Genomic DNA, 27,853 nt, shown 5'->3' on the forward strand with positions numbered 1-27,853 from the left:
GGAGAGCCATATTAACATAAAAAGCCTTCTATATAGCCCATATCCATCATAGAAACAGGTTGTTGACAACAAACAAGACATGACTTGGGAAACCAGACACAAATAATGATAATATAATAGAGTGGAGGTACTTGCTTGTATTGGATAAGCTACGAAGATTGACCACAATACAGCCACTGCTGTTATTTCGAAACACAAAGCATTTGCACCAGCCAGGAACCTGAAGGTGAAAGAATTTGGACAAATCAGTTCTGTGGAAGCCCACAAGGTGAGGAAAGCTCATGAAAGGGAAAATTGTCATCCACCTGACCTGTAGCACGAAGCTACAAAGGAAACCCATGCACGTTTCTCACAAAGGACACTTTGCTTTCTTTCTAAGGAAACATCCCGATTTCGGTTAGGATGAATTTTTATTCAGCTGCGAAGCTTTCACTCCAAAGAAACAAAATGGGTTTTTTTTTTTGTAGCTTCTTGCTACAAGTCAGGTAGATTAAAGTTAAATTCTCGGGCTTTATGCACCAAAGCCATGCTCTGATTATCAGGCATGCTATAGTAGGTGACTCCAGATTAATGTCGACCACCCGGAGTTCTTTATAGCACGGCACATGTGCATTTTTGCATTTTGCCCCTATCGAAATGCAGCTGCCGCCGCAGGGATTTGATCCCACGACCTCGTGCTTAGCATGTTAATGCCAAATCCACTAAGCAACCACAGCGTGTCAGTTGGACGTTTGCTATTTTGCCTTCTGAGAGAGAATTCTGTACACACAATTAGAAACTAGCTTTAACAGGGAACAAGGTAAATATGGTGCCTTCATTTATAGTTACAGAGTATCGGCATGACATTTTCTACTATTAATTTTTTTTCCTGGTTTAATGTAGGTCTTGGACTACAGAGCACTTGAAAAAAAGCTTGCAGAAACCGTTTAAGATTACTTCCAAGGTAACCGAACAGCTGAATGCTTGTAATTGTTATTCACTTTGTTAAATAAATGTTGCACTTGACGGGGTATATTCGTAGCAGTGAGGATATTTAAGAAACATTTGCTGATTCATTGGGTAATTTCATAGAGAACATAGCGGTTAGACTGCACATCAGTGACTTTTGTATAGGCGAACAACACGTACGCCCCAAAGAGCTTTAATAGTTGGCATGTGGTGACAAATACAATTCGCATGCAAGAGAGCATGCACCGGTGCCCTTGTATTGGCAGTAACATTTTAACCTTCAACCATGAACCACAAAACTGGGCGAATGAGCCTATGAGAGCTATTTGCTGTATCATACAGGAAGCCTCAGAGTGCCTTTAATAAGTTGTTATAATAGCTTTTGTACAAACCACTGTCAGTTTATTTTTGCAGGAGCTGTATTTGTCGTGACACTGTGAAGCGGAAAATGGTCATATTGTCAAGAGATCAACGAAAGTTCGTCTGGTCAAGCTTTCTTCACTTTGACCTGGTCAGTGACCACAACTCCTACTTCAGAAAATGGTCACGTGGGAGCAGGATATCGCAATGTCCAAAACTCACTCCAGCTTGCTCAATCGAATGCAGTAGAATCTAGCTAATTTGAACACCAAGGGGACCAGATATTTATTCAAATAAAATGGAGTTCACACTAAGGAGAGCCCCCTTAAATATAGTGGCCGATAAATTACGTGGTACAGCACGCAAAACCAAAACCATCACTGGGCTTGCATCGAAAAAGTCTCATCTTTCCTCTATCAGCTCACGACAAAATGTGCCAGGGGAAGCCTAGGTTGCATAAAAAGTGAGTGTGATAAGAGTGCCCCTCATGCACCGTTTGCTGAGAGTGCGAGGGAAAACGTGGGAGCGTGAGCCTAGAAGGATGGTGGCATGATGTGCACCATTGCTGCAGATGACAGGATCAAGTGCATGCTAGGAGGGAAGGGGGGGGAGGGGAGGCATAGGTGAGCACATGGTAATGTGATCAAGCGCGGGCTGGCTGCTCCTTCCTGCTCCTTTTAATCCGAATACGAAAAGATGCGGTGCACCACTCTGCTTGCTCCAGTTTCGTCTCGGCTCTTCACGCCTTTTTTCCCGTCATTTTTACAGCACATGAGATAACGGTAGATAGTGATGCATTGAACCTTTGCCTTCAGCTCAGGTTTGTCCAAAAAGCAGTCCATGGGAGTGAGAAATTGCGTTTGAAATTGTATTTGAATGTGTATTTGAGTGGAGTTCTCCACTCAAATACACAGGACTTTGCCGAGACCAACAGAGCATTTTGAATCATCCGTCAATGTAAATGCAAATTAAGAGATTTCGAATCATTGGGCTTTCCCTGTATCATGCTTCTACTCACTGTGTGGCCCTGTGGAGCAAGCATAACAGACCAACAAGTGAGCTGGAGCAAGTGCCAAAACATCACGATGTCCTGCTCCCACATGACCACCTTTCACTTGCTGATGTCACAACACTCTAAGAAATGGAACTGAAACTGCTTCACCGAAAAGCTTTTATGGTAATTTACTTAAGGCTCTCTGAGGCATGGCATTTTTTTTATGGCTTTGAGGCCCACAATCTTATTTAAGAAAAAAAATCAAAGGTAAGAAATGTTATCTAAGTACGCATTAGGGTAACAAAAGTCTTGTTTCGTTATTTTTAATATTTACTGTGCGAGAAAGTATGTAAGCACCCAGAAGACATCAAATATTGACAAAATGCACCAACCATGGTCCCAACATGTACAGATAAAGTACAGTTTGAACCACAATATTACACAGATATAATAGAATAACATAAATCACAGATATAATTGAATGATCTAATACAGTAAAACCTCGTAAAACCATACCTGCTCAAACAGTAGTTTCATTCTAGTAAAGTCAAATCCCTGACTCAGCAGCCATTGAACATAGTATGTTTTGTATCCGCATAAACCGTACCAGCTTATTGCGTACGTATTGGTTAATACGTAGTGTTTCCACTTTTCGTAGCGCAAACACGGCGGTGCGTCGTCTCCATCGGGCAGCCCGGCAGAACAACTAGCCTCAGAGATCGGAACAACGGCCCCCAAGCGCCTTGTGCATTTGCGCGTGAAGCCCCATCAACATCAACATCATTTCGACGGCGTGCCAGAGAGCGTTGTGGCATAGTACGCGAGGAATCGCGTCATGCCGTAGCTCGGATAAAAAAAAACGCCGGATGCTCAGCATGGAAGAAAAATTAGACATCGTTCGTGCTATCGAACATGACACGAAGAAGTCGGCGCTGGCACGCGACAGGGATTTGCTGTTGACTATGGTGTGTGGCATTTGGAATGCGAAGAAGTTGCTCGGCAGTGCTGCTGCGACCGCGAAGAGATGTCGGCTACGTGGTTCAACTTTTAGCCATCGTTGCCTCTGTTGTCGCCAAAGTGTTGACTAGCAACAGCACGGGCAATTCAGGCCCGACAGTGGCAGAAGGTGCGCGTTACGTCAGCCTTATGAATGCAATCGTCGCGACGAGAACAGCACCCCGCAATGAAAAAGGCGCCCCGCGACTTCCGCAGTGCTACAGCGCAGGTGCACGGAGAATACGTAACGCCAACGAGGAATCTGCCATGCGAGTGTTGCCGAGAAGAGGGGGGCTGGCTGTAAAGCTGCCTCGCAGCTTCAGTAAGTTTGAAGCCACTGTCGTCGCTGCTTTTGTGGCGTGAAGTGAATGAATACTGCATGTTTTTTTCCCTTTTAGCGCACTCTCTCCGAGTTCCATTTTTGACAGGTAAGTGGTCGATCTCGTGCTATTTCGGTTAAACAATACTACCGTTTAGTACATACTTTTTCCGAGCTTCGGCCAACTATGGTTTAATGAGGTTTCACTGTATAAGAAAAGCATATAGAAATTTTTGCTATTTTTTATAAGCTCTTGCTTAGGTACAAACAAGAAAATTACGTACAAATAAAACCCAATAAACAGCAATGAAGATTTAAGGTTACAGATGGGTGCTTGAACATAAAAAAAATAATTACATTGATCTTGACAGTTTGTTACTGCACCATACACAGCATCCAGAAATTCATTTCAGTGATGAGTAATTCTGCTGTTGCAGTGTGGTGACTGACGAAGGAAGACTCACATTTCAGTGCAATAGATGAGGGTGCAGAGAGAACCCAAAGTGAGCCCTGCCACCAAGAGCCAGCCAAGCGAGCCGACCAGCCAGGTAAGCCGGTCGGCTGCTGCGTCTGCCAGTGAAGGCACTTTGTATGCCACTCCAGAGTCATCACTATCTTCATTATCATCAGTATCTGCCAGAACAAGACAAAACACAGATAGTGACAACACAGCCATCTGTCCATCTGTTAGTCTGACTATACATCAATAATGTGTTGTAGTGGGCCTGTTGGTTTGGTGACATTGTGAAACACTGCACTGCAAAGAAATACCGCAGACAAGAATGTCAACAACTAGGACATTTGTTGTTGCCCTAGTTTGCACAGCTTCACCTTCATAGAAACGGCACTGAACAAGACGACACATAGTAGTAGATGGGTCAGGCTGGCACCTGTCCCATCTACTGCCATGTGTCATCCTGTTTGGTGTCATTTCTACAAATATGAGCTATCATTTAATGACAGCAACGGTAAAAGCATATATCCTACGTGCACTTCTGCGAGGACAACATCCTGGTATGCCAGAGTATTTTTCACAACCTTGCTCTGAAGCCGTTACATATTGGCACTTTGTTCAACACACTGAAATGCCCGCTGAAATAAGTCTAGACTAACGCGAAGGACTCTTAAGGCAAATATTCATTCAAGTCAGGGTAACAGAGTAGCACTTCAAGGTGTACAAGAGTCACTTTTACTGGGAACAGAGCTTTAGTTAGTGAGGAAGTTACGTAAGCAAGAGTTAGGGTCAGCACCACTATTGTGAGGACATTGTACCAGCTTCCTTAATGTATTATGTCCGGTTTGCTTGCAGTCAACCGTATACTACTAATAATAAAGTAAATTGTGCTACATTTAAGTATGAAAGAAAACTCACCTTGTCTAATTTGATTACATTTTCTTGCAGAAGAACCAACTAATGCTACCTCTTCACAAAGCTATAATAGGTGCCTTTTGCGGGACTGTGGCACCCTCTAGCACAAGGACAGGCTACAATAAACAAAACAATTTGATGGTATGCGCCTGTCTTTTCACATGCAACTACAACACTCGAAGTGAAGAACCAACAATATGCATATCTCACAAGACAATGTGAGTGTGACAACGCAAATCGCATTTAATCTCACAAAATGTATGTGGTAATATAAAAATGCAGAGTCACTGCACTCACATGAATTAATTTTGTTAGGTGTGAACGGAACTGCATAAAAATTTACTTACCAAAATCAAGGCACGTCAACTCAGAGTCTCCAAGAGAAGGTGAAGGGCTCCTCTCCTGGGACTCCAAGTAGCCATCTCCAAAAGGATTACCATTTCTCTGGTATTGGCGTTGAAGCTTAACCAAGTTGGCCAAAGCTGCTTCCAGTGGCGATGCAGTGTTGCTGAAAAAAAAAAGTACACAGGTTCATAAGTCACGCATCTCAGACTTAGTATCTTCCGTTAGAAACAAGTGGTTCAGAAATACTGATGTCATTCCTAGCTTGTGCTGACACAGCTGTTCTTGCAAACGCTGGAATGTTTAGGGCAAGAATGGCATAATCAGGACAATGAATCTTTTAGCAGATGCTTTAATGCATTTTTAAAGGGACACTGAATAAGACTATTATTGGAAAGTGGTTAAGGCTGTTAAAGAGCAGTGTAAAGTTCCCTTTCCGAGGGAGGAAAATCTAATGATACTACTCAAAATATGTTTTCTTCCATGTTGAAACAAGAGCAATCAATACTTTTTTTATTATTGACAGTGGTTGGTAACCATTTGTCAGCTGCCTTTTCTTAGTGGCAGTACCAATACTGATCTACATTTATGTAATTTGCTCAATTACAAAATCTCAGTTCTCTGTATAAGTGGTATATCAAACACCTCAAAATCCTTGTCCACCACTCTGACCTGACTTAACATTTGTCTTCAGTGCCACTATGAAGAAAAAGGATCCACTTCAAATTTTAAGAACTATGGATTGAATTCACATTTTCATAATGTAGAGCAACTACAGCCACTAAGTCTCCCCAGTAAAGTCTTAGCTGTTAAAGTTGCACTGCTGAGGTAAAACACACAGAAATACTGGTGAGAAAAACACAGTCACACAAAGACCTTGCACAGACAAAGGGTTCACAGGAAGATTGAGACAAATCGATCAACAGTGACTGGAACAAGGAAAGCCTCAGGCTGACAGTTTGATCAGGGACGTTGTCTTCACCATGGTCTGATGAAGGCAAGTTCTCTTGTAAGAATGTTGATTCGCTCATGCCAGAAGCTTTCCTTGTTCAACCACTGTCCATTACTGATCTTGTATGTTTCACGCTTTTGTGTCACTGTTTTAATCTCAGTTACCCGAACAGTACGACTTTGACAGATCAAAACATGCTATTGCCATGTCAACTAATCCCCGTTGAAGCACTTTCATTGAAGCACTTCCTGTGAAGTCTCGTGGCAAGTGAAGTGTGCAAAGGCTAACCTAAAGACAGCTTCCTCCTCCGCCTCCCCGCTTTCCAAGTTCTGTCGACCTGCTGCTGCTTGTTCATCGGGAGATCCTTCACTGCTACGAGCAGGTGTGCTTTCTTCTTGATGCAACTGCCCTTTTCTCAGTTGATCAGAACTGTTGGGGCTGCTCAGAGTGTAGCTAACATCTTCTTCATTGAACTGGGACAAGTGAAACGACTGGCCACCAGCACTGCCTCCGGTGCCTTCAGTTCGCGCTCTGTATATGCCATACAGTGTGTCCAGGCTGTAGCTGGATGATGAGTACGAAGGGGTGCTTTGTCCACGAGTTGCCCGGCCACATGTCACATCAAAAATGCAGAAAAGCAGCATCCTGAACTTGGTCCAGAGATTTCGCAGCAAAGCCATGCAGTCGTAGTGTCTGAAGATTGCCGTAGGGACTTGGTGAACTAGGTGGACTATGAGACAGACAAGGCCTGCTTCAATAACGTATTGTGCTGATAGACCAGTTGCTGCAGGCTGAAAAAAAAAAAGAATATCGTTGTGCGTACTGTTGAAGCAAGCAGCTGCATGGAGCGACATTTCAGATATGTAAACCATTTAGGCTGTCAGTTCAAATATCTCTGCATGAGTGTTTCCTATTGGTGTAGTAAAGCATTGCCTTGACCAAGTGACCAGCTGATTGACTGACTGTCTAAACCAGCCACGCTCCCAATGTACGTAATTTCAGATTTCAAGAAACATGAAAGGAGGCCATGCACTGGGCAAAGAGGGATGAAAACGAACACAACAAAATGTAACGTTGAGAGGCAGAGAGACAGCAGTTTAAATTAAGGGCCAAATGAACACCATGAGGGAACTGCCCTCCAATTCAGATTAAGAGGAAGAAATGGGGTTGCGCACGTCATGTGATGTGTCAATCAAGTAGATAACTGGGGATCTTTTAGAGCTTTCTTTAAACATTGATCAAGGGCAAAGGTGGTCAGTCCACAATAGCCTTACCTCAATATCTGTGAAGAAGATGCGAAGTGCACTCAGGGCACCTGAGAAAAGCACTGTCGAAAGGCACAGTAAGAGCCGCTGGCCACGCGAGAAAGAAGAGCAGCTTTTCATCGTCACAGTAGAGTGCCATAAGTGATGCTCACAAAGTGCATGTATCAATGAGCGCTGCATAGTCTGCAAAAGGAGAACAGGACATACAAACAATAAAGCACAGTAAAATGCAAGCTATCTGTCACAAAGAGCAGCATCAACAAAGTGCTTCAGTGCAGAGTACTGTTCTGGCAACATAAATTTAGCGTGGGCGACCAATAAGAGTACGAGCGCCCGTTCGTGTGAGTGACCGCCTGGTGTAACTCATCCCTAGTGCCACCTCCACCGCCTCCTTTACGCCTGCCTACCTGATGCCAGGCCCAAGCGAGGCCTGGGCTCACCCGCTTGTTTCAGTTCAGTGATGTAATAAATTCATTCTGTTAAAGAAGTTGTCACCTTTACTTTCCATGCCACAATAACGCTGCCAGTCATCATGTACAGGCCTTCTCACAACAGATAACACGTAAGCAGCATTCCAGCATGAATTATATACATATCATAGCTCATTAATGATTAAGCCTTCTTTGACAGGTGAATGACGAATCCATATAGTTGAATAAAAACTGATTAAATTTCCCAACTGCTTACAAAAGAGTCTGAATCAGATACTCAAGTTGCAGTTTATGCTGACAATATCTAATGCAGTTAGACCTCAATATAACGCAGTTGGTAAAATCTGCTATTTGCTTTGTTACATCAAAACTGCGCTATGTTGAAAATAAACATTTTTTGCAGGTCAGTACAGTGGCCAATTGATTATCCTTACATGGAAGGGGCACAAAATTTCTTGAAATATTGGAAAATTGGAAAAATCAAACTTGAATGTTAAAAAATTTAATTCTTTTGAACTTGACAGCTGGTGACCAAATATAATGTTTGATGCCCTGTCAATGTTCACATCAGCCTGAAGCTCAGTATCAGTATCACATCAGTATGAAGCTAAGCCAGCCACGCTTTTGCGTCTACTCTGGCCCCACGGCTAAGAGTACCGCCCACAGTGGTATGATGCTGTCATGAAAAGCACTGGCAGAGGGGAGCAAATGCTTTGTCTGCCTCTCACTTGAACAAATCTCCAAAACTACAGATTACGCAACCTCCAGTACTAAACACGTGGGAAGACGCCACACATTATGCCACGCCATCATGCCTACTCTTCGCATGTGCGGTGGATTACCTCTAAAGCAGGGCGTGCGGGCTGCGTATATACGTCAGCCGTGCTGACATTAATTCACAGACACGGCATCGCTAGGAAAAGAAAGAAAAAGACGCACGCCCCCCCCCCCCCCCCCCCACTTGATACGTTGCTGCAAGCTGGCTCCCCTCCCTCCTTTCCCCTTGCTCATGTGGGAAGACAATGCTCATCAAGCCCCCATCCTTCTCAGCTCACCCTCGCACGCTTTCACTTGCACCCTAAGCCTATAGAGTGGGGGGTGCGATAGGATCTTATCGCACTTGGACTTTTTACCAAACATGATGCTGCTGCGCCTGGATGGATGCGCTTGGTTGTGGGGCGCATGATTTTCAATATGCGTTCGCAAGCGGCCGCTTGTAATTCAACGTCACCATCTGTGTCAGTGGAAGTTTCCATTTAGTGTCCTGGTATTTCTTCAAGGTGGCAGTGAAATTTCGTTATATTGAAATCGTGCTTAATCCCCTTCATTATATTGCGATTCTATATACACATGGAGTTTCATAGACAAGAAGTTATAAAACTTCATTATATTGAGAATTTTATTATATTGAAGTCCTTTGCTATATCGAGGTTTAACTGTACGCCATGATGCTGCCGATGACCCAGTTGCATATTTGTAGTTTCAAAATCTTCATATGTGCTCTCTCTCATCTCACTTCCATAGCCTCTGGCAGTGAGCCGACACAAAATTGTTTCGTTTGTTTATCTGTTTGTACAATACGTGAAAACCGCAGCTGCTCTTTTACGGTACCTTATACAAATTTGCATGATTCAGACAGGGATTGCTGCACCATGTGAGCTTCAATTACTGCAAGCAAACTGTTACCGATACTCGTAGTTACATTAGAGTTTGAGTTAACAAGCGTTTACATTGTATCTCCTTCTATAGTAGCACATGAATACAGTAACCGTTCACTACCATACATTATCTAATCTTAGATAATAAGGATAAAAAATTGCCACACCATGGGAGCTTCACATGAGATACCTGCAAGCAAAATATTCCTTCACTTATGAATGGAAATACACAGATATTGGGCTTGGCCACAAGATATTTCATTCAAACCACTGCAGGAGTGGTCTGACACTGATGTTCCCGCATCCCTCCCATCCCTTCATCCCAAAACCAGAAGCCAAATATGATGCTACCCCTCCCACAAATGTTATGCCTATGCCATGCACATAGTGTTCACACATACTCAGACAACATATTGATGAGGTAAAGAAATGTGAAGTGGGCAGGCTGGTATGCATTCATGTCTGATGGGCAGTGCTAGAACCTACACAGAGTGAATGAAAGACAAGCAGCAGGCAGACAAAACGTTACCTTTCAACCGTGGGTTCATTCGCAGAGGTGGAATTATGCATGAAAATGTATAGCGGCTGGTATCAGTTAAAATCAACCAACCACATCTTGTTGACATTTTTAAATTACACGAACAAAATTTACAACATAATTTTTGTAGCAGTAAAAGTGAATCCAAGCTTACTTTCTCGACAAACAAATTATTTTGCCCAAAAAAATTCAATATTTTGTACGCCTCCTTCATAAACCCTTCATAAACCCACCCTTCATAAACTGCGCATTATTGACACTTTCCCAAAGTATTAAAGGAATAGTTTTCACACTGCATTCGATACAGTTCTTCTGAATGCTGTTAACCATAAGTTCTATCTGCTAGAACAAATACGATCTTGTCAGGAGCTTCATATGTAGAGCAAAAAAAATTTAAAACATAGAACAAACTTCAGTTTTGGCTCCCATTACCACCCTTTCTTTTCCATCACATGGCTTTCACCCACAGTGCTGAAATTTTTCACACATCACAAGCAAATCATTGCGTTAACTTATGCTAAAGGTTGCCCTTCCAGCCATTTTCTTTCATGTACAAAATGGGCACCAAACGTACCACATTCATAATTTAACGGAAATTTCAAGAAGTTGCACCAACTGTACTGTGTGCGCTGTATGCACCCCTACAGCATCTCTTCAATGAGTACTACTGCACTGACTACCATGAAGAGTGGCTTGGTATCAGTTGGAGCTCTGACCTCAGAAATCTCGCAGACAAATGTAAGAGTTCATGAGCATGTCAACTTGGGACAAAGATGTAAATGCCGGATATAGCTGTGAGACAGTTCTTGGCGCAATTGAGGGCACATGCCGTGTGACTTTTGCTGTTGTAACCATCACTCACGTGCCTTGACAGCGAGGCACAGCATGTGAAAATTTCGTGCAAATAAAAGCCACCAATGGACTCACTGCCTCACTTCGCCACTGCTTACCCTCAGCACGGGTGGGCTGTTCTTGGAGACGAATGCCTCCCTTTCAATTCTGCCATCCTTGCTGCTTGTGGAGAGCCACTCATCAAAGACAAAGTGCCAAATGCGTTCTGAAATTAAGCAAATATATGTGCTTACTTAGGAAGCCATTTTCAATATCAGCCATAGATGTATGTAATAGAATTTTAAAAAGTTCTCTTTTCTGCACTGTATCTACCAGACGACTAACAAGCACAAGAAAAGGGAAATGCGTAATGCTATTCAAACATTCGGTTATTACATTGTCATGCTTGAGTCCAAAGTAGTCACATTATTGTGTGCAGGTCAAAATAAGGTGAGCACTTGCCTAGGTACTTAGGCAAGTGCTCAATGTATTGTGCTTTTGTCAAATGTTAGACTAGTATTATATTCCCATGTGATCTACTGCAGTTGCTCATTAGCTACGGCGTTCTGCTGCTGACCGTGATGGTAAGGATTTATTTCCCAGCTACAGTGCCCAAATTTCACACCGAGTCTCTTACAGAGCCTCAATGCAAAAATTTCTGTGTACTTAGTTTCAGGTGCACATGAAAGAACCCTTGGTGGTCATAATTATTTTGCAGCCTCTTACAGCCACATCTGTATTTGTTTCAGTGTTATTTTCTGGGAATAAGACCCCATGAAATACGGTCAATTAATGCATCCTCATGTGAAATGAGGATGCAGATATATAGCTACATATAGATATATATAGATATATATACAATACAAAATAAACTAGAAGTAGCCTATTTTAGCAGTAAATAAAATGCAGTTTAGCAAGCATGGTTGTTTGAGTAGCAAAACTTTTTAAATTGAATACGAGCACAGAAAGACTGGGTTCAAGTAGCGAAATGAATAACGATAATGTTTTATTTCTAAAAACATACCTTTCTAAAAGCTGGGCCTTTATGATACTGGCAAATGTGCCCTTTGGCAATAAGCTGACCTGTTTTAATGCTTTAGTGCCGGCAAGGAATCCAAAAAGGCATTAAAAAAACACTTTTTCTTTTATTGTATACCTGAACAACAAACTTGTTGAAGATTCGAAATATATATCACAAGGGGATAGTAAATTACTGACTTGTGTCTGAAAAACTAGGTAGTATAGAAAGTATAGCTAGTTACTTTCAGGCTAGCTATACTTTATGAAATTGAGACTTTATGCATTTTCCACTGACACGAAGTCAAATCCAGTAACCCACACTCAGCCTAGGCTTCAAAGCAATCTGCTTGGTGTTATTTTCCTCACAATAACACGCCAGCACAATCTGGATCACACATTGGTGCTGACTTCTCAAAACTAAGTCATGTACACCTTTCACAAATATGGCCATATATAAATACACATATCTATATTGCATGCAATTGATAAGAACATGCACGCTACAAATAATGTTTAGTTAGAAACTTTCACTTCATGTTTTCTATGTGTTTATTAGCTATTCCTGTTTATTAGTAAACATTTCCTTGTAATGTGTAGTGGTTGAGAAGACACATGTAAAATAAGCATGCGAGTTTCACTAAAACATGTTACTGACATCTTACCTATAAAACAATCTTGCCAGTGGACAGGTGAAAACGTTATTTGACACAACTAATTTATATCTGTTTTTGCGTAAACACCTCAACAGCCATAACAGATGTCCCTCCAGAATATATCTGTCTGCGACCCTATGTGAGTATCATTCATGAATATTCAGTGGAAATCCCTAGGATGTCTTACAAAACAAGTTCAGATGAGACGTTTGGCCATGCCAGATGTCCCTCAAATACCTGCGGTTATTAAGGGATGGAATCGTCACATGCACTGTACAAAAAAGTGTACACTACTGGCACACGGCACTCCTTCCTTACCGGGCCAGTCACTCTAACAACCCACCTAGACAGGATAACAGTAGATGCCAGGTTGAGAGCGAATTAATGGATTATTTGAAGCCACAGACATATTCAACGCTCAAATGTGCAAGTTCTGCTCAAAATCTGCACGGGAGAAAAGGTACATGCCTGTAAATTGTAGCTTCATGCTAGATACTTCTGGGCGGATAACCATTTTCCCTTTTCTGAAATTTCCTTGGCTTTGTGTATTTTTGTGGGATTCATCTACCTGAACAACCTGAACAATGGCTATAAATATTAACTACATCACACATAAATGCAATTAACGTTGCAGTGCCTTCCTTTACAGTGGTCTGTGCGTAAAGAGAGGAGCTTTGTGCCACTTACGTGTATTCCAGTGTACCACAGTCAAGTCTTCCAAGAACCAAGATGGAAATTCTCCAGAGTTGTCATGCCAGACCTCGACACTTGCAAGATTTCCTAGAGCGATGTTCGTGCTGAAGAATGCAAGGATGAAAATTAAAACAATTTGATTAAAGGACACGACAATATGCCTGCATGTAAGTACCTACAATGAACTTGCATTAACTTAAGTACCCATATGATTGACAGTCTGTTATTGTCCTTATTTTAATGGGAAGCATTCTTTGTGAACTTCAGGCATTTTGAGTCCGTCCGTCTGTCTGTCTATCCTCTTATGTCGTGATACAGTCTTGGTCATTTTTTCAACACGATATGTATCGGAAGAGGCATGGGGCGGTATGACAGGCATGCATACTTGGCATGAATGACATGTCATGGCATCAATGACATCACATGCTTGTCATGGCATGTATGTCATAACAGTTGGCATGAATGACATGATGCTGCAGTGGTTGTTTCTATATCTGGACATGAATGACGTGACATGCATGCATAACCTGACATGACAAAAATGTCATCACATGAATGACATGCATGAGCATGTAATTCGATGTCATGCACCCATGTATCAACACACCTATCTTGATACCTATTCAGTTAAAGAAATTATCACGACACCATCATCTCATGTTTGCGTCATTCATGACAATCCCGTCATGACATGCATATCATGTCCTTTAACTCATGTCATGGATATCCTGATATATAACTTGTGAGAAAATGGAACTGACATGAATGACAATCATGTCACGACATGAATGTTGTAAATTGAGATTACTATAATGAATTGAATGACATAATGTGCATTTCTTTAGCTGAACACATTCTGGATATGTGTGTTATGACATCTACATGCGACATTAACGACATGTCAAGCCATGCAGGTCATAAAATGAATGGCATACGAATGGCTGTATGTCAAACCATGGCATGATTCCCATGATGGTCATCACATGCATGCATACATGCATGGCATGAAATTAACATGACAGGAACTTAAGCCAACCCAGTGGACCATGTTGTTCTTCCCAAAGCTCACACCAGATTTTCACGGCTTTTCTTGTCGTTCCCAGGCCTCTTAATCAAACATCGAGGCGTGATTTTTACATAGTGTCCGACTACGACAATACCGCATTGAATTCCACTATGGCAGCGCACCATCACAGCTCAGCCAAGGCGATCAGCTGCACCATACCACTTGGCCAAATGGTTATGAAAGGACATGGGCTTCAGGTTTTGCTAAAGTACCGCCATCAAGCCACTCGTTTCTATTCTCTAAGTGATACCATGTGCTGCCATAAGCGAGTTTCTGCATTTTTTACCCACCTCGCACCTCCAAGCCACTTGTTCACCAATTCGACTGTTCTTAGAAATGCGATCATCATTACTGTTGCCATCGTCTTGCTGCTGTCATCACGCAAACACACTAGCGTTACTTCTATTTCACTGTACTCACGTCACGGACACAAATACTGGATTTACGTGAGCCCACTGGTCAACCTGGTAATACTTTGTGGAACCCCAAACAATGCTGCATAGCCAGCTGCCAGCAAAATGCTTCGTATAACATTGATTCTCACAGTGCGAGGGATCTGCACTATCTTTTTTATGTCAGATGTTCGTGTTATCTGAACGTTAACAAAATGCAATCCAGCACAAAATTATGACTTCTTTTGCACACATACAAAGCCGTCTAGTGTTTGACAAATGTTTGTCTGGTTGGGGATGATCATGACATAGTCACATAAAAACATGAACACCAACCACATGAGAAAGCTACGCGGCCAAATTACTTAAAAGGAGGACACTAGACACTTTGCCTGCCATACAGGAGCCTTATTTCCAATATAGTCATGAACACCTAGTTGTTCCTTTATTTAGGACTTCTAAAGCAGTACTGAAACTATATTTCCAACTTGTCCTTTTCTGAATTTAATGAAAGTACGAGCCCTCTAAACCTTAGAAAATACTGGCAAGTATGAGAGTTTCTTAAATAATCAACTATAACATACTTGCTTCTGCTAACCAGTTTCAATACCCAGGACTTGGATATGTCGTGATGTCACGATACACTGGCTCACTGCTATTGCTACGGCTTCCACATGCAGGGTGTAGTACAAATAAATGTGCACAGCATTCTTGTTTTTTTATTAGCAACACCATCACACCTAGCCTTGTTGCTGCATGATGTTTGAATTTTGATGTGAAATTTCGATGTTGATGACACTGGGTCCAGCATATCGAAATTAACTTTATCATCAAATTAAGATGCCCTACAAGTGTTTTCCAACTTTATTACTTGCCAGGTGATAAAACAAGTTTCCTAATCTTTGAAAAAAACTGCGCAAAAGACAATACAAGGCGAGTGGCAAACCCACACAGAGCAGTGATTTCCAACACATGACAAGTTTTCACTGTTCACAGACAACATTCCAAACTGCTGTGCATGCGTATAATACTATCTATTACTCCTACTTTCTATCTTGTTTTCCTTGTATTCCAGTGGACAGGTCAGTTATGAAAGATGATAACTGTGAGTTAGAGTAACACTTGGCCAGCTTTATCAAAACAGGAAGGACCTCAAAAAACTGGAAGCAGTCAAAATGACAACAAAAGCTTAAACAAACATGAGTAGCTCAAATAACGGATATTATCAAAAGGTAAAAGGTAACAATGAAAAAAGAAGGAAATATAAAAATACATTAAAAATAAGCTAGTGCCAGCAAAAACTATCAACAGTAAAACTCCTGCCTTGTGTCATCTTTAGTGCAGCTCCATTAAAGAAACGTTGCCTTACCAACTAACTCAGATTCAAACCTTAATTTCTAATCTTATCCCACCGCCAGTCATCTGACTGTGTTTCCTTTCCCTAGGCATCCATTTGGTTACTCTAACATGATATAGTAATGGGGAAGGAAAGAAGTGGAATATATTTGAAATGATGATTTAGAGCCACGTGCAATATGGCACATCTGTGCATAAGCCTAGGCACGCCTTCATTCTCTTTACTTTGTTGCATCTTTGTGGGCACCGCTGACTGACGGTTCCGTGACACAACCCTCTGGCAGCTCGAGCATCGTTTTGGTGCTGTTTAAGTATGACAGAAGTGGGAGCCAGGGTGAATGATGTTTTGCGCAAATGGAGCAGTTTGAGGTGCACCATGTGCACAACATCACTATACGGACAGCGAGTAGATGGTGTCGTTGGTTCGAGAGTTGTCATTTTGTAGATGAGGCCGGTGACTTAGCAAAGGACATGGTAAGGACCAGTGTAAGGGCGGCAGTAGTTTATCCAAGAGTGCAAACCCACACATTGGAGTCCATAGGAGCGTAAGGGAACCTGGGTGAAAATTGGTGAGCCGGCGATGCCTGTCATTTAGCGTCTTCTAGTGTTCTTGTAATGTGGCTAATCGCTGGAAGGCAACCCGACAGCCATGATCAGTTTGGGCAGTGGCGTCATGAATATAGCCAGTGATGGTAAGTGCAGGGGCACGCAGAAGGGTGTCCATAGGTAAAGTAGGATCGCGGCCAAACAGCAAATAGAACCTCAGAAGTCTGGTGACATTGTGGCATGACAAATTGTAAGCTCCTGTCCCAATCACGGTGGTCCGAAGAAACGTGCATCGACAACATGTCTGCGAGGGTGCAATTCAAGCGTTCTGTGTTAGCACATTAGTCTGGGGCTGTTAACGCTGTGGTAAGCACGTGCCGGGTCATGCACGATCCAAGGATGTTGGCGATCACTTTAAATAGAAATTACGGACCCCTGTCAGTAAGGAGTTGTTTAAGAGCTTCGCGATGAGGGATGACATTGCAATACACACACAGAAAATGATGTACAAGAGTGACACAGCAAGTCGGACGAGCGCTTCTTCAGTCTTCTACTTTTTTCCCTTCTTGCACTCCGTACATTCATTGGGCACAAGAGTGAGTTATTGGCATCACCACGCTGCTATATGTTGTTATAGTCACTGTTTGTCATGCTGTAGATTGTAGCACCTTCCCAAAAAATGACCATTATCACAGCATCATAGCGATAATAAAATGCTTATAGAATCTTTTTCATTGGTAAATTGTGCGATATATATACAAGAGACGTGCAACAGACCATTTTCACCACTCGTGAACCGCCATGTGCAATAACCAGTTGCACCAAAACGAAGAAAAAGAAAGGGCTATCCATGCCTGTTCCTAAGAAATTGATGGAGAAGCTTTTTCTAGAGGATCATATAAAAGAAGCTGCCCCACCCAGTACCAGACCTGTGAACTTCACTTGCAGAAACTTACACTTTCATCAACTGCATCACCTTGACATTATCAATAAGTTCATATGCTTAAGGTAGTGCTTCTTCCAAGACAGTGGCTGAGGCGCGTGCTGCAGCTCATGCTGCAACAGTGGCAATAAACCAGCGCCAACGTAAAGTTGGCGGCAAGAAATGAAAGACAGGATCAGAAGACACCAGAGCAAGAGTTGTGATTGCGCGAAGAAAATTTTTTAGTCCTGTGACAAATGGATTCATCTAACACAATGTGTGCATTTCGACGTTGTTGTGGAGATGGTGGCGTTCACTGTGAGAGTCTGCCGCTGTCGTAGTGAACGACTTCAAAGCTCGAGGAATCACCACAAGGTGTCCTGCTTTCTAACACGAAGCATTTTTCCCTGAGTCAATGCAGATTTTGGTGTGCATCTGGGCACTCTCGTGGAACAATCCTGAAGATTGCACAGTCTAAAAGAAAGCAGCCAGAAAAAAATACGTAGAAGGCCATGGCTTGGATAGTTATCCTACGTGACTTCTGCCTGAAATAAATTAAAAGCTCTGTCTGTGTGTGTGTGTGTGTGTGTGTGTGCGCATATATATATATATATATATATATATATATATATATATATATATATATATATATATATATATATATATATATATATATATATACAGCCAAAATGGGACAGTTCTGATGGAAATTGAGCAAAGTTTCAGGTGCTTGTAAAGAAAAAGATAGTGCTGCTGCCTTACCCAGCCAGGAAGGCAACTGTGGAACATCTTTGAAGAGCTTGGTGGCTGTCAGCCAGCTTTATCACCTCTGAATCTCCTGTCTCTCCATGAAGTATCATTGACACCTGAATAATAAAAGGCTCTATTACTGCCATGCCAAATACCACGCCAGGTGCAGCATTTCCAGCACAAAACATTCGTTACCATCACCGCAGGCAATGCTAACGGACCCACCATGCTAGCTAGTTTAGAGGCTTCGGTGTTGCACTACTGAGCTTGAGGTCATCAGTTTGACACCAGCAGCCGCAGCAGCAGAATTTTAATGGGGGCAAAATGCAAGAACACTTGTTATTTAGATTCAGGTGTACATTAAGGAACGACAGGTGGTCAAAATTAATCCAGAGCCAAAACACTACACCATGTTTCATAATAATATTGCGGTTTTGGCACATAAAACCCAAGAATCCATTTTTAATGCTGCATGGTAGACGTGATTAGGTCCTAGAATTTGTAGAAGTTGCTTTGAAGCTAGGAACTTGCCTTTGATACATGTCATAAGACATTATCATGCTATTGCATTAGTTAACATTTACATGCTAGTGAAATTCATGGAAGCACTGTGGAATGGGAACAAAAACAGAGCCTAGAGGAAGGAGAGCGGTGCTGTCAAAAAAGAAAAGGTCATGTAAATGAGGCAAGTAAGTTTTTTGGTGCAGGGTATTGTATGTTCTCTCTTTCCTAAATGTATTCATGACTATGCACTGGTCTATACAACAAACTTTCCAAAAAAGTAACCAAATTGAGAAAAATGTTTATAATAAATTACTTTAACAAAGGATATATGCTTGAAATACATTTTCTGCTGCAGGAAATTATGAGTTCTGCTTTGCTGTTACATATTATTTTCCTTTCCCGATTCCGACCCTAAGACCATGGTTAATATTAAGAGATGATGTGTAACGGAAGTGCCCAGCACCACATCAGGCAGCTATGATGCCTTTAGTCCACGGCTCCTGGTCAGTGGCTGTCGAAAATAAAGAAACTGAATTGAAAATTGAATTGTATTAACAAAAAGAATTTAAACAAATGCCTTCAAGTATTGCTTTCTTTCTTTTTGCCAGCTAATACTGCGAAGAAATATTTTGAAATAAAGTTAAAATTTGAAGCCCTTTCCCAACGAGAAACATCCCTCCCCCAACTGCCAGAAACAAAAGCCATGCATACCACTGCTGACGTCCCTGCATTGAAGAAAGGTCCAGTCTGAACAGTGATCACGTACAGGTGTTGCGCTGTCGATCGTGCCGTCTTCAGTGCAAATACGTGGCCCCCTCTTGGACCACCACGTATCGCACGCTTGTCACCACCGCATAACCACCACACCACCAGGGTGTAGGCAGCCATGGTTGCCGCCAGAAAAGATATGACGACCGAGTTGATCTGCTTGCCAAATACCTTGTATGCTGGCAGCTCAACAAGCTGCAGTTCGAGAGAGCCTGAGATCATGGATATGATGGGGGGTCCTCCTTGGCACCTGCAACAGTACCAAGCCATGAGTCAGGGACAGACATCTAGAAATGAGGGAGAAGAGTGTACTGAGGGATTAAACTTTCAGTAGAGATGTGCAAACAGCAGTTTCTGAGACCGATTCGAATATGAATCCAAGAGCGCCAGAAGTGAGTCAAATCGAATTTAATATTGAATATGTTTCTATTAGTTTATGAGTTATTCACAATCTTTTCACCAACATCCTGGCACTATTCACAGAAATGGGAATTTGCTCTCATTACACTGTACAAAGGAAGCATTAAGTACAACTGAGCAGATTGTTCGCAGACTTGGGACCCGTTGGAGTGTATGCAATCACACACTATTGTATAAAGTTTGTAGAGGTGATGGTGTGGGTCAATCAGATGTGCGCATCATCTGCGGTAATGGCAGAGTAAAAAAAAAACTTCTTCTGCAGTTTGAATGGTCATGGCAGATGGTTCCGCTATTGTATAAAGTATGTTGCAATTAAACATATTCTAATTAAGTCCCATGAGGGTCAGAGGTGCTGCATGTACAAATAGTACCAAAGTATACCCACAGCGAAATGCCATGTCTAAACAACATTCTATTACAAGTGACCTTGTTCGGCTGTAAAAAGTCTGACAGTCTGAGTGACAAAGCGTGCTCTGCTGCATTATGTCCAGAGTGAATGGGACAGAATTTACATTTTTCCTTCAGCTTCACACTTGATTTTGTAGAGTTGACAGCGTAAAGTATTTGAAAAGTATCAGACAGATATTTGGATTTTTTTAGTGGTAACTATTCAACTCGATTACCTAATCGAATAGTGGCTATTCAATTCGAACACTAAAACAAATAGGACAATGTTTGATTTATTATCCAAAATTTTTACAATATGCACACACCCTACTTCTTAGTCAATTAAAAACCATATGAAGCAGACAGGCAATAATTTAAAACAGCTCAGACGAAATTGTTTTAAAGCAAAGCTATCTTTGCTGCTGTCTTACCAAGTAGACAACAACTATGGCCACTGGCCATGTACCAGTGGGTATGTGCCCATTATGGGAATGTGACTTCTTCGTGAATACACCTCTTGTCAACGTTCTTCTCAAGCATCATACACACACAGATGTTCATCATCATCATCGTCATCATCATCATCATCAGCCTGGCTATGCCCACTGCAGGGCAAAGGCCTCTCCCATACTTCTCCAACTACCCTGGTCATGAACTAATTGTGGCCATGTTGTCCCTGCAAACTTCTTAATCTCATCTGCCCACCTAACTTTCTGCCGCCCCCTGCTACGCTTCCCTTCTCTTGGAATCCAGTCTGTAACCCTTAATGACCATCGGTTATCTTCCCTCCTCATTACATGTCCTGCCCATGCCCATTTCTTTTTCTTGATTTCAACTAAGATGTCAATATCTGTGTAACATCTATGTAACACAGATGTTACACAGATGTTTACTACACCGATGGCTAACACCTACATGCAATGAGGCTATGCTCGTGTGCTCTCCTGCTACTGCTGCTATTTCATTGACTCAAACTATCTTCATGCCATTTAGATTCCAACAGTGCGTAAAAAGTGCATCTTTTCTTCTTTCCTTTTCCCTTGAGCTCTCGAAATAATTTCAGATGGAGATTAGGTTAGCAGCAACCTTCGTGCAGGAAAAGGCAAATGAAAGCAGAAGAAGCGACAGTGTTGCCACCGGTAGGAGCAGAGCCCACAGCCTCTGCGCAACATGTGTAGTGCTCTACCAGTTGAGCTACACTGACGGCTGTTTTTCCATTCCTGCTCCGTGGGCATTTGTGCATGCCTAATTTTAACTTAACCAAAGGAGTGCTGGCCATTGCCACTTACAGCCATGGCAGCATGTGTGGAGCATTCAGTAAACTACGTACAGCTATCAACTGTGTCTTCTTCACCTTTCTCTTTCCTTTATTAGGTATACAAATATATTGCAAAATTAACTGTGTAATTGTTAGGGAAGAGCAGTAAAATAAGCTGCTATTTTTTCCCATGCTCCTCTGAACTTTATGAAAATTGTCAGATTAAATTATGGAGGTTTATTGCCCCTAATTAACAGGTCGGCAATGAGATATCATATTAGGGGGATCTGAAATTAAGGGGGGCCACTTCCCTTATTGGGCACATTACGATGCTACCTGCATCACTTATGATTAATTTTGACATGTGAATTACAAATAAGCCATTGATTTTCCTGTCAGCTACTTCTTAAAGTACTAAGAAGCTTATGTTTTTGTGTGAACCATTTTGTAAGGTGAGTTCTATTAAATGCTGCTCGTTATGAAGGAGACTAGCATACCAAAATGATGTTCCATGATCAGAGTTTGAAGTGCTGCAACAATTAATGTTCCATGTTGATTTGGACCAAAGTTGCATCATGTCAAACTTTTTAAAGTACGAACGCATGGTAAATACCCAAGATAAATACCTAAGATAAACTATAACTTTTTGAAAGTTTCTGTAATATAATATGTTCATATTTTAGGCCTAGTTCACTGTATAATTTTCTACCTCTCTGACAAAAAATAAATATACATATTGTGATGACATAAGCAGAACAAAAAAAAAGATATTGCCACTGCAAAACTGCTACTTTATCAGAAATGCTGTTTTGAGAACGTTATGAAAAACATCTCACGACGTGTTCATGGCAATTATAGCAAGAGCTATATAAATTGATTGAGGATGATGCAGAGGTTCAATCAAGCAAAAATAACTGCCTTACACGAACCTGGAGCAAAGGGAGCAAAAGCATTTTAAACCAGCTTTTGGCTCCAATGAGCAGTATCTCTCCTTTCACCACCTGAAGTTATTTAAAATGCGCCTAAATCTAAATACACAATTATTTTTGCATTTCACTTTTCCTGGAATGTACCTGCAAAAGCCAGAAATCATACCTGTGACTTCTTGTTCAACAGCAGAATGCCACTGATCAAACATGGCGGATGCTTCTTGGCTTTATTGTCTGTTGTCTCTCCTTTTCCCTCTCACTTCCCCCTCGCCTCATACAGCGTAGCAAACAGGGTGCAACCAGTCAACTTCCCTGCCTTCCCTTCTCTTTTGCTCCCTCTTGGGCTCACTTGCAAGTTTGCAAAAGTTGCAAGTGTAACATCGATCTGGCCAATCAAATTGGCTCGTACGATGCAAACAGCCCCGCTGCAAACATACTCTCGCACAGGCACGCAGCTTTAAACAGCAAACAATTGAGGGGCAAGGAGCTCACGTATTTGACAACTCGTAACAGGTTCCCTGTGCGAAGAGTGGTTCAGAGCGGTTATGCTCCCAGCTGTCAAATATTAAGGGCAGAGGATGAGAGACTGTAGTCTTGTTTTTGCTGGCTAAGACTAAGGAAATTTCATGGTAAGACGGGACCTCCTATGGCACCTCCTTCTGTATATACTTATCATGTAATTATCCCCATTTTTGTCCTGAATAAAATGATTCTGATTCTGATTCTGAAGAGCGTGCCGCATGACACCTGCTTTAAGTTCTTCCCTTCACACCAGTTCTTCTAACAACCAAAATGTCCCAGTGGCAAAGCAAGGAAATGCATTCATGCTCAATGCAAGCACCGGCCTTCTGACCAGTGCCTGTGTTCTCATCTCACACAGTAAGGATCGGCAAAGTTCAGTTTTCTGAGCCTCAGGATGTGATGCAAGAATAATAAACAAGACACCGTGTTCAGCCCACTAGTGGTCATCTCAGAAACACAACTGTCACCAGTGATGACATAGCCAAGACAGGATGACCAAAAAAAAAACAAACAAAATATCAGTTTTCAGATTGTAGGCACAAACTTACGAGTTATTTCTTTATTGCAGTCCACTATGTTCTAATCACAAGCTTTTGTCAGTTCAGATTAGTATTACTGTTGCCGGTATACTGGCCTGTACATCATGTGAGTTTGAAGAATGTGGGAAAGAGGCTACTGGCTAGGACCTACATGTTCCAAGTAGCTTATGTCCTTGCCTCACATCATGCAACAACTCTTAAAACAAATGAAAAAAAAAAGTGAAGCATAAGTTCTGCAAACAGTACTAACTTTGTGAAATGGAGAAATTCATAACAACGGTACCCACTTGCATTGAACAGACTGCACATTTGTTGAGTCGGTCACTAAGCAGCCACGTGCGTCCCACGCAGCCTTTTCGGGAGAGAACTGCAAGCACTCCTGCCCAAAGCCTTCCAGTTGATATGTCAAGCTTGAAGAACCATGTGTTAGCTTCCAATTTCCAATGCGTTGTGGCTTTCGTGCAATGGTCAACTGGCAATCATTGTGGTCTAAAGGAAACCAGAAAGGGATCTATCAACGCAATCAATCGACTGATCAGCTGACCAACAAATGCATCAGAGCAAAGAGAAAGGAAGTTCAACCATTTATGCCATTTATGAAAAATGCTGCGTTTTGAGTTTTCCTTCATTTTTTTTTATTCATTATGTAGTCATCATCATCATCATCAGCCTGGTTACGCCCACTGCAGGGCAAAGGCCTCTCCCATGCTTCTCCAACAACCCCGGTCATGTACTAATTGTGGCCATACCATGCCTGCAAACTTCTTAATCTCATCCGCCCACCTAACTTTCTGCCGCCCCCTGCTATGCTTCCCTTCCCTTGGGATCCAGTCCGTAACCCTTAATGACCATCGGTTATCTTCCCTCCTCATTATATGTCCTGCCCATGCCCATTTCTTTTTCTTGATTTCAACTAAGATGTCATTAACTCGCGTTTGTTCCCTCACCCAATCTGCTCTTTTCTTATCCCTTAACGTTACACCAATCATTCTTCTTTCCATAGCTCGTTGCGTCGTCCTCAATTTGAGTAGAACCCTTTTCGTAAGCCTCCAGGTTTCTGCCCCGTAGGTGAGTACTGGTAAGACACAGCTATTATATACTTTTCTCTTGAGGGATAATGGCAACCTGCTGTTCATGATCTGAGAATGCCTGCCATACGCACCCCAGCTCATTCTTATTCTTCTGATTATTTCCGTCTCATGATCCGGATCCGCCGTCGCTACCTGCCCTAAGTAGATGTATTCCCTTACGACTTCCAGTGCCTCGCTGCCTATTGTAAATTGCTGTTCTCTTCCGAGACTGTCAAGCATTACTTTAGTTTTCTGCAGATTAATTTTTAGACCTACTCTTCTGCTTTGCCTCTCCAGGTCAGTGAGCATGCATTGCAATTGGTCCCCTGAGTTACTAAGCAAGGCAATATCATCAGCGAATCGCAAGTTACTAAGGTATTCTCCATTAACTTTTATCCCCAATTCTTCCCAATCCAGGTCTCTGAATACCTCCTGTAAACACCTCCTTATGTAGTATTTGGTAACAAACATATGCAAGCGAGCATGCGCAATTCCTATAACACCTGCCCAGAACTGAATTTAGTAGCACAATACATTCATCAATTTTCTTCACTAACAAACTACATGAATGAAGACACCATGTTTAAAAACTCACCATAATAGGCTTCTTTGTCAATGTAAATCTCCGTCACATTAAATATTTGATGGACTCTGATGCCATGAGATACGATCGGCGGTTCAGTACCGTGGCTGCAGGACAAGAAAATGAAAGCACTGAATTGAAAAGAAAGGATGTGTATGACATGGCACACACTGAACTAGCTAACAATTAAACTCATGCCTCAGGATAAAGGCCTTGCTCGGTTTGAGCTGTCGATGATGTTGCATACAGAGCAACACACCTGAAACTTTGCTCACCTAAGGAGAAAAAGGTTGAGACAAACCTTCAGGCAGGATGCCCTGAAGCACTCGTAATGTAGCTACAGGCGAAAGGGCGGAAGAAAATCATGCATCTTCCTTTCACTGTGGCAATAGGTGTAACTGACACTTTGGTGAACCGTGAAAACCAAACGGTACAACATGGTATGGGCAAATAAGCTTGTGACTGAATTGCACCTCTGCCGCATGGAGTATTTTTTCCAAGCATAATATTTTGTCCTCACTGGTCAGCTAGCCGAAAAGCTACTGCTTCTGAAGATGATAGCGCTGAATAGCTAGCAGAAGGCTGCCAAGCAGCAAAATGAGACCCTGCTGAGCTTATCAGGAGAGAGGGCCCATGATGACATGCTAAGCCTAGAAAGATTCACTTTAGAGCTTCAATTGCAAGAAGGGCACAGAGCTCGGCAAGAAAAACATTTCCTTTGTCTGCCTAAATCCAGGAGCAGAGAGGAAAACAACGGCAAGTGAAGGCTACAAGAAGAAAGGATGTGCTGATATGGCAATACAATGACTTGCAATTTCACTCAAAAACCCTATTACGAACAGCATTTGCTGGTTTCCATCATTCAATGAAACACTTATCATCTTCACTTGCCTCGATTGTCCAAGACGAAATTCAATATCAGTGCTGTGTGTGCAACTCGCTGTCAGAGGAGCAAGCTGTAGCACAGAGGCGTAGACTGGTTTTGTTAGCAGCCAGCTACTGAAAGCCTAGGTGAAGCAAACGACAATGCACACATATATATATACAGAAAAAGAGTGCCTAAGCCAGTTTTGCCACAAAGAGAAAAAAAAAAAAACACTTGCACATAAAATTTTCTTACACAGAAGGGACTGCTGGTAGGTAGAGAACATAAATACGTAACCGACGAAGTCAGAACAAGGCACCGGGGTATAACTGTTTGGTTAACAATGACATTTTGGATCACCACTGGGCTGATAGGTATCCTCACTCTCAGAATGGCACAAACACCTGCACCAAAGCATAGGCAGCAAATGTGTAGCGACCAATGGTTGAAAGCACAGAGCTTGCGCAGGAGTCATTCTCAAGCGCAGTGGCACTTACGCATTCTCATAAGTAGTCTTTAATGCTCAAAGTATGATCAGGGTGCTTGAAAATAACCGTGACAATATGACACTAGGGCTGTATAGCAGTCAACGTGCCTGCCCAGAGACCATCATTCCCAATATTTCTTGGAGGTGGCCGATGATTCAAAGTGCCTGCAACACACCTGAAACTTTGCTCACCTGCGCATAAAGTCCAGGTTGAGACAAAGTTCCGGGCACACCGCAGACACTCAACAGTTGCCAGTGGCTTGTCCACCAATCCCCGCAGCCCATTTTAACAATAAATGCTTGCCAACACTTTACAGCATTTGAAGCCTTTGTATTCTCTTAACAGTTCTATTGCACCAAATTTGATGTATCTCTTCATATCGCAGAATAAAAGCATTACATTTCGCACATCTATGCACTATTCGTCTATGGAATGTCCTTTCCATTAGCTCTGTGAAACAGTTGAAGGAAGGAAAGTCCTGCCAACTTATGGACGGGCACATCTTTCTCACACCAAGTGTTCAATACACAAGTGCCGTGCATATGTGGAAGCTTCGTCTCTTCCGTGAATGTTGAAATCTTCCGTGTTTTAGAAAGTGATAACAGGTTGTCCTACATTGTTTGACAATCATCACAATGTACGTGCCTTCTATAGTCCTTACGTTCCAGCTCATCGCCTTATTTGTTAGTTTTGCCGGTAGTTTCCTTGGTATTTCACACATACTGGTTTGTTTCGTTTGTTCTGAACTCATGCTAATCTGCTTTTTGATATTTCTCCAATTTTCTTTTGTGATGCTTCTTTTAATCAATGCCCTTAATAGTGCCTGTAATGTATTCTGAAATATATTAGCGACTGGTATAATAAAAAACAGAAATAAAGAAGCAGCAAGCAAAAGTGAAGAATAAGTGTTGCATTTTGCCATAGTCGCAAACTCTAGCTACATCACCAAGCCAGAAGCCGTACACTGGTGGTTAAGTGTGGTTTCGTTTACTAAGTGTTGAGTATTAAGTCAAGCGAAAAACATACCAACTGAAAGACCAGCTTAATGTCATTAGCATGCCCTATGATGGAAATCCTCACCAGCTTTAGAAAACTAAGAAGACTTCTATTTTTCTTTTT

General features: G+C 42.0%; 2 protein-coding genes across 2 annotated transcripts in view; both read right to left on the minus strand.

Annotated features, from left to right (window-relative positions):
• The window catches only part of LOC142573038 (uncharacterized), an 87,299-nt gene extending 61,790 nt beyond the window's left edge, over positions 1-25,509 (minus strand). Inside the window, exons 1-11 of the mRNA XM_075682538.1 lie at positions 25,394-25,509; positions 24,016-24,217; positions 19,617-19,923; positions 18,414-18,517; positions 13,364-13,473; positions 11,123-11,229; positions 7,555-7,728; positions 6,569-7,071; positions 5,334-5,494; positions 4,082-4,250; positions 136-220 (exon numbers count right to left, since the gene is read on the minus strand). Of these exons, the coding sequence (XP_075538653.1) occupies positions 136-220; positions 4,082-4,250; positions 5,334-5,494; positions 6,569-7,071; positions 7,555-7,728; positions 11,123-11,229; positions 13,364-13,473; positions 18,414-18,517; positions 19,617-19,895 (1,692 nt within the window). The 5' untranslated portion in view covers positions 19,896-19,923; positions 24,016-24,217; positions 25,394-25,509. The remainder of the gene's footprint in view (positions 1-135; positions 221-4,081; positions 4,251-5,333; positions 5,495-6,568; positions 7,072-7,554; positions 7,729-11,122; positions 11,230-13,363; positions 13,474-18,413; positions 18,518-19,616; positions 19,924-24,015; positions 24,218-25,393) is intronic.
• A 1,412-nt stretch (positions 25,510-26,921) lies between these two features.
• The window catches only part of LOC142570628 (uncharacterized), a 508,617-nt gene continuing 507,685 nt past the window's right edge, over positions 26,922-27,853 (minus strand). The window contains exon 30 of the mRNA XM_075678990.1: positions 26,922-26,925. Within this exon, the coding sequence (XP_075535105.1) occupies positions 26,922-26,925 (4 nt within the window). The remainder of the gene's footprint in view (positions 26,926-27,853) is intronic.

Source organism: Dermacentor variabilis, chromosome 2 (genome assembly GCF_050947875.1).
Source record: "Dermacentor variabilis isolate Ectoservices chromosome 2, ASM5094787v1, whole genome shotgun sequence".
In the NCBI taxonomy this organism is placed as follows: domain Eukaryota; kingdom Metazoa; phylum Arthropoda; class Arachnida; order Ixodida; family Ixodidae; genus Dermacentor; species Dermacentor variabilis.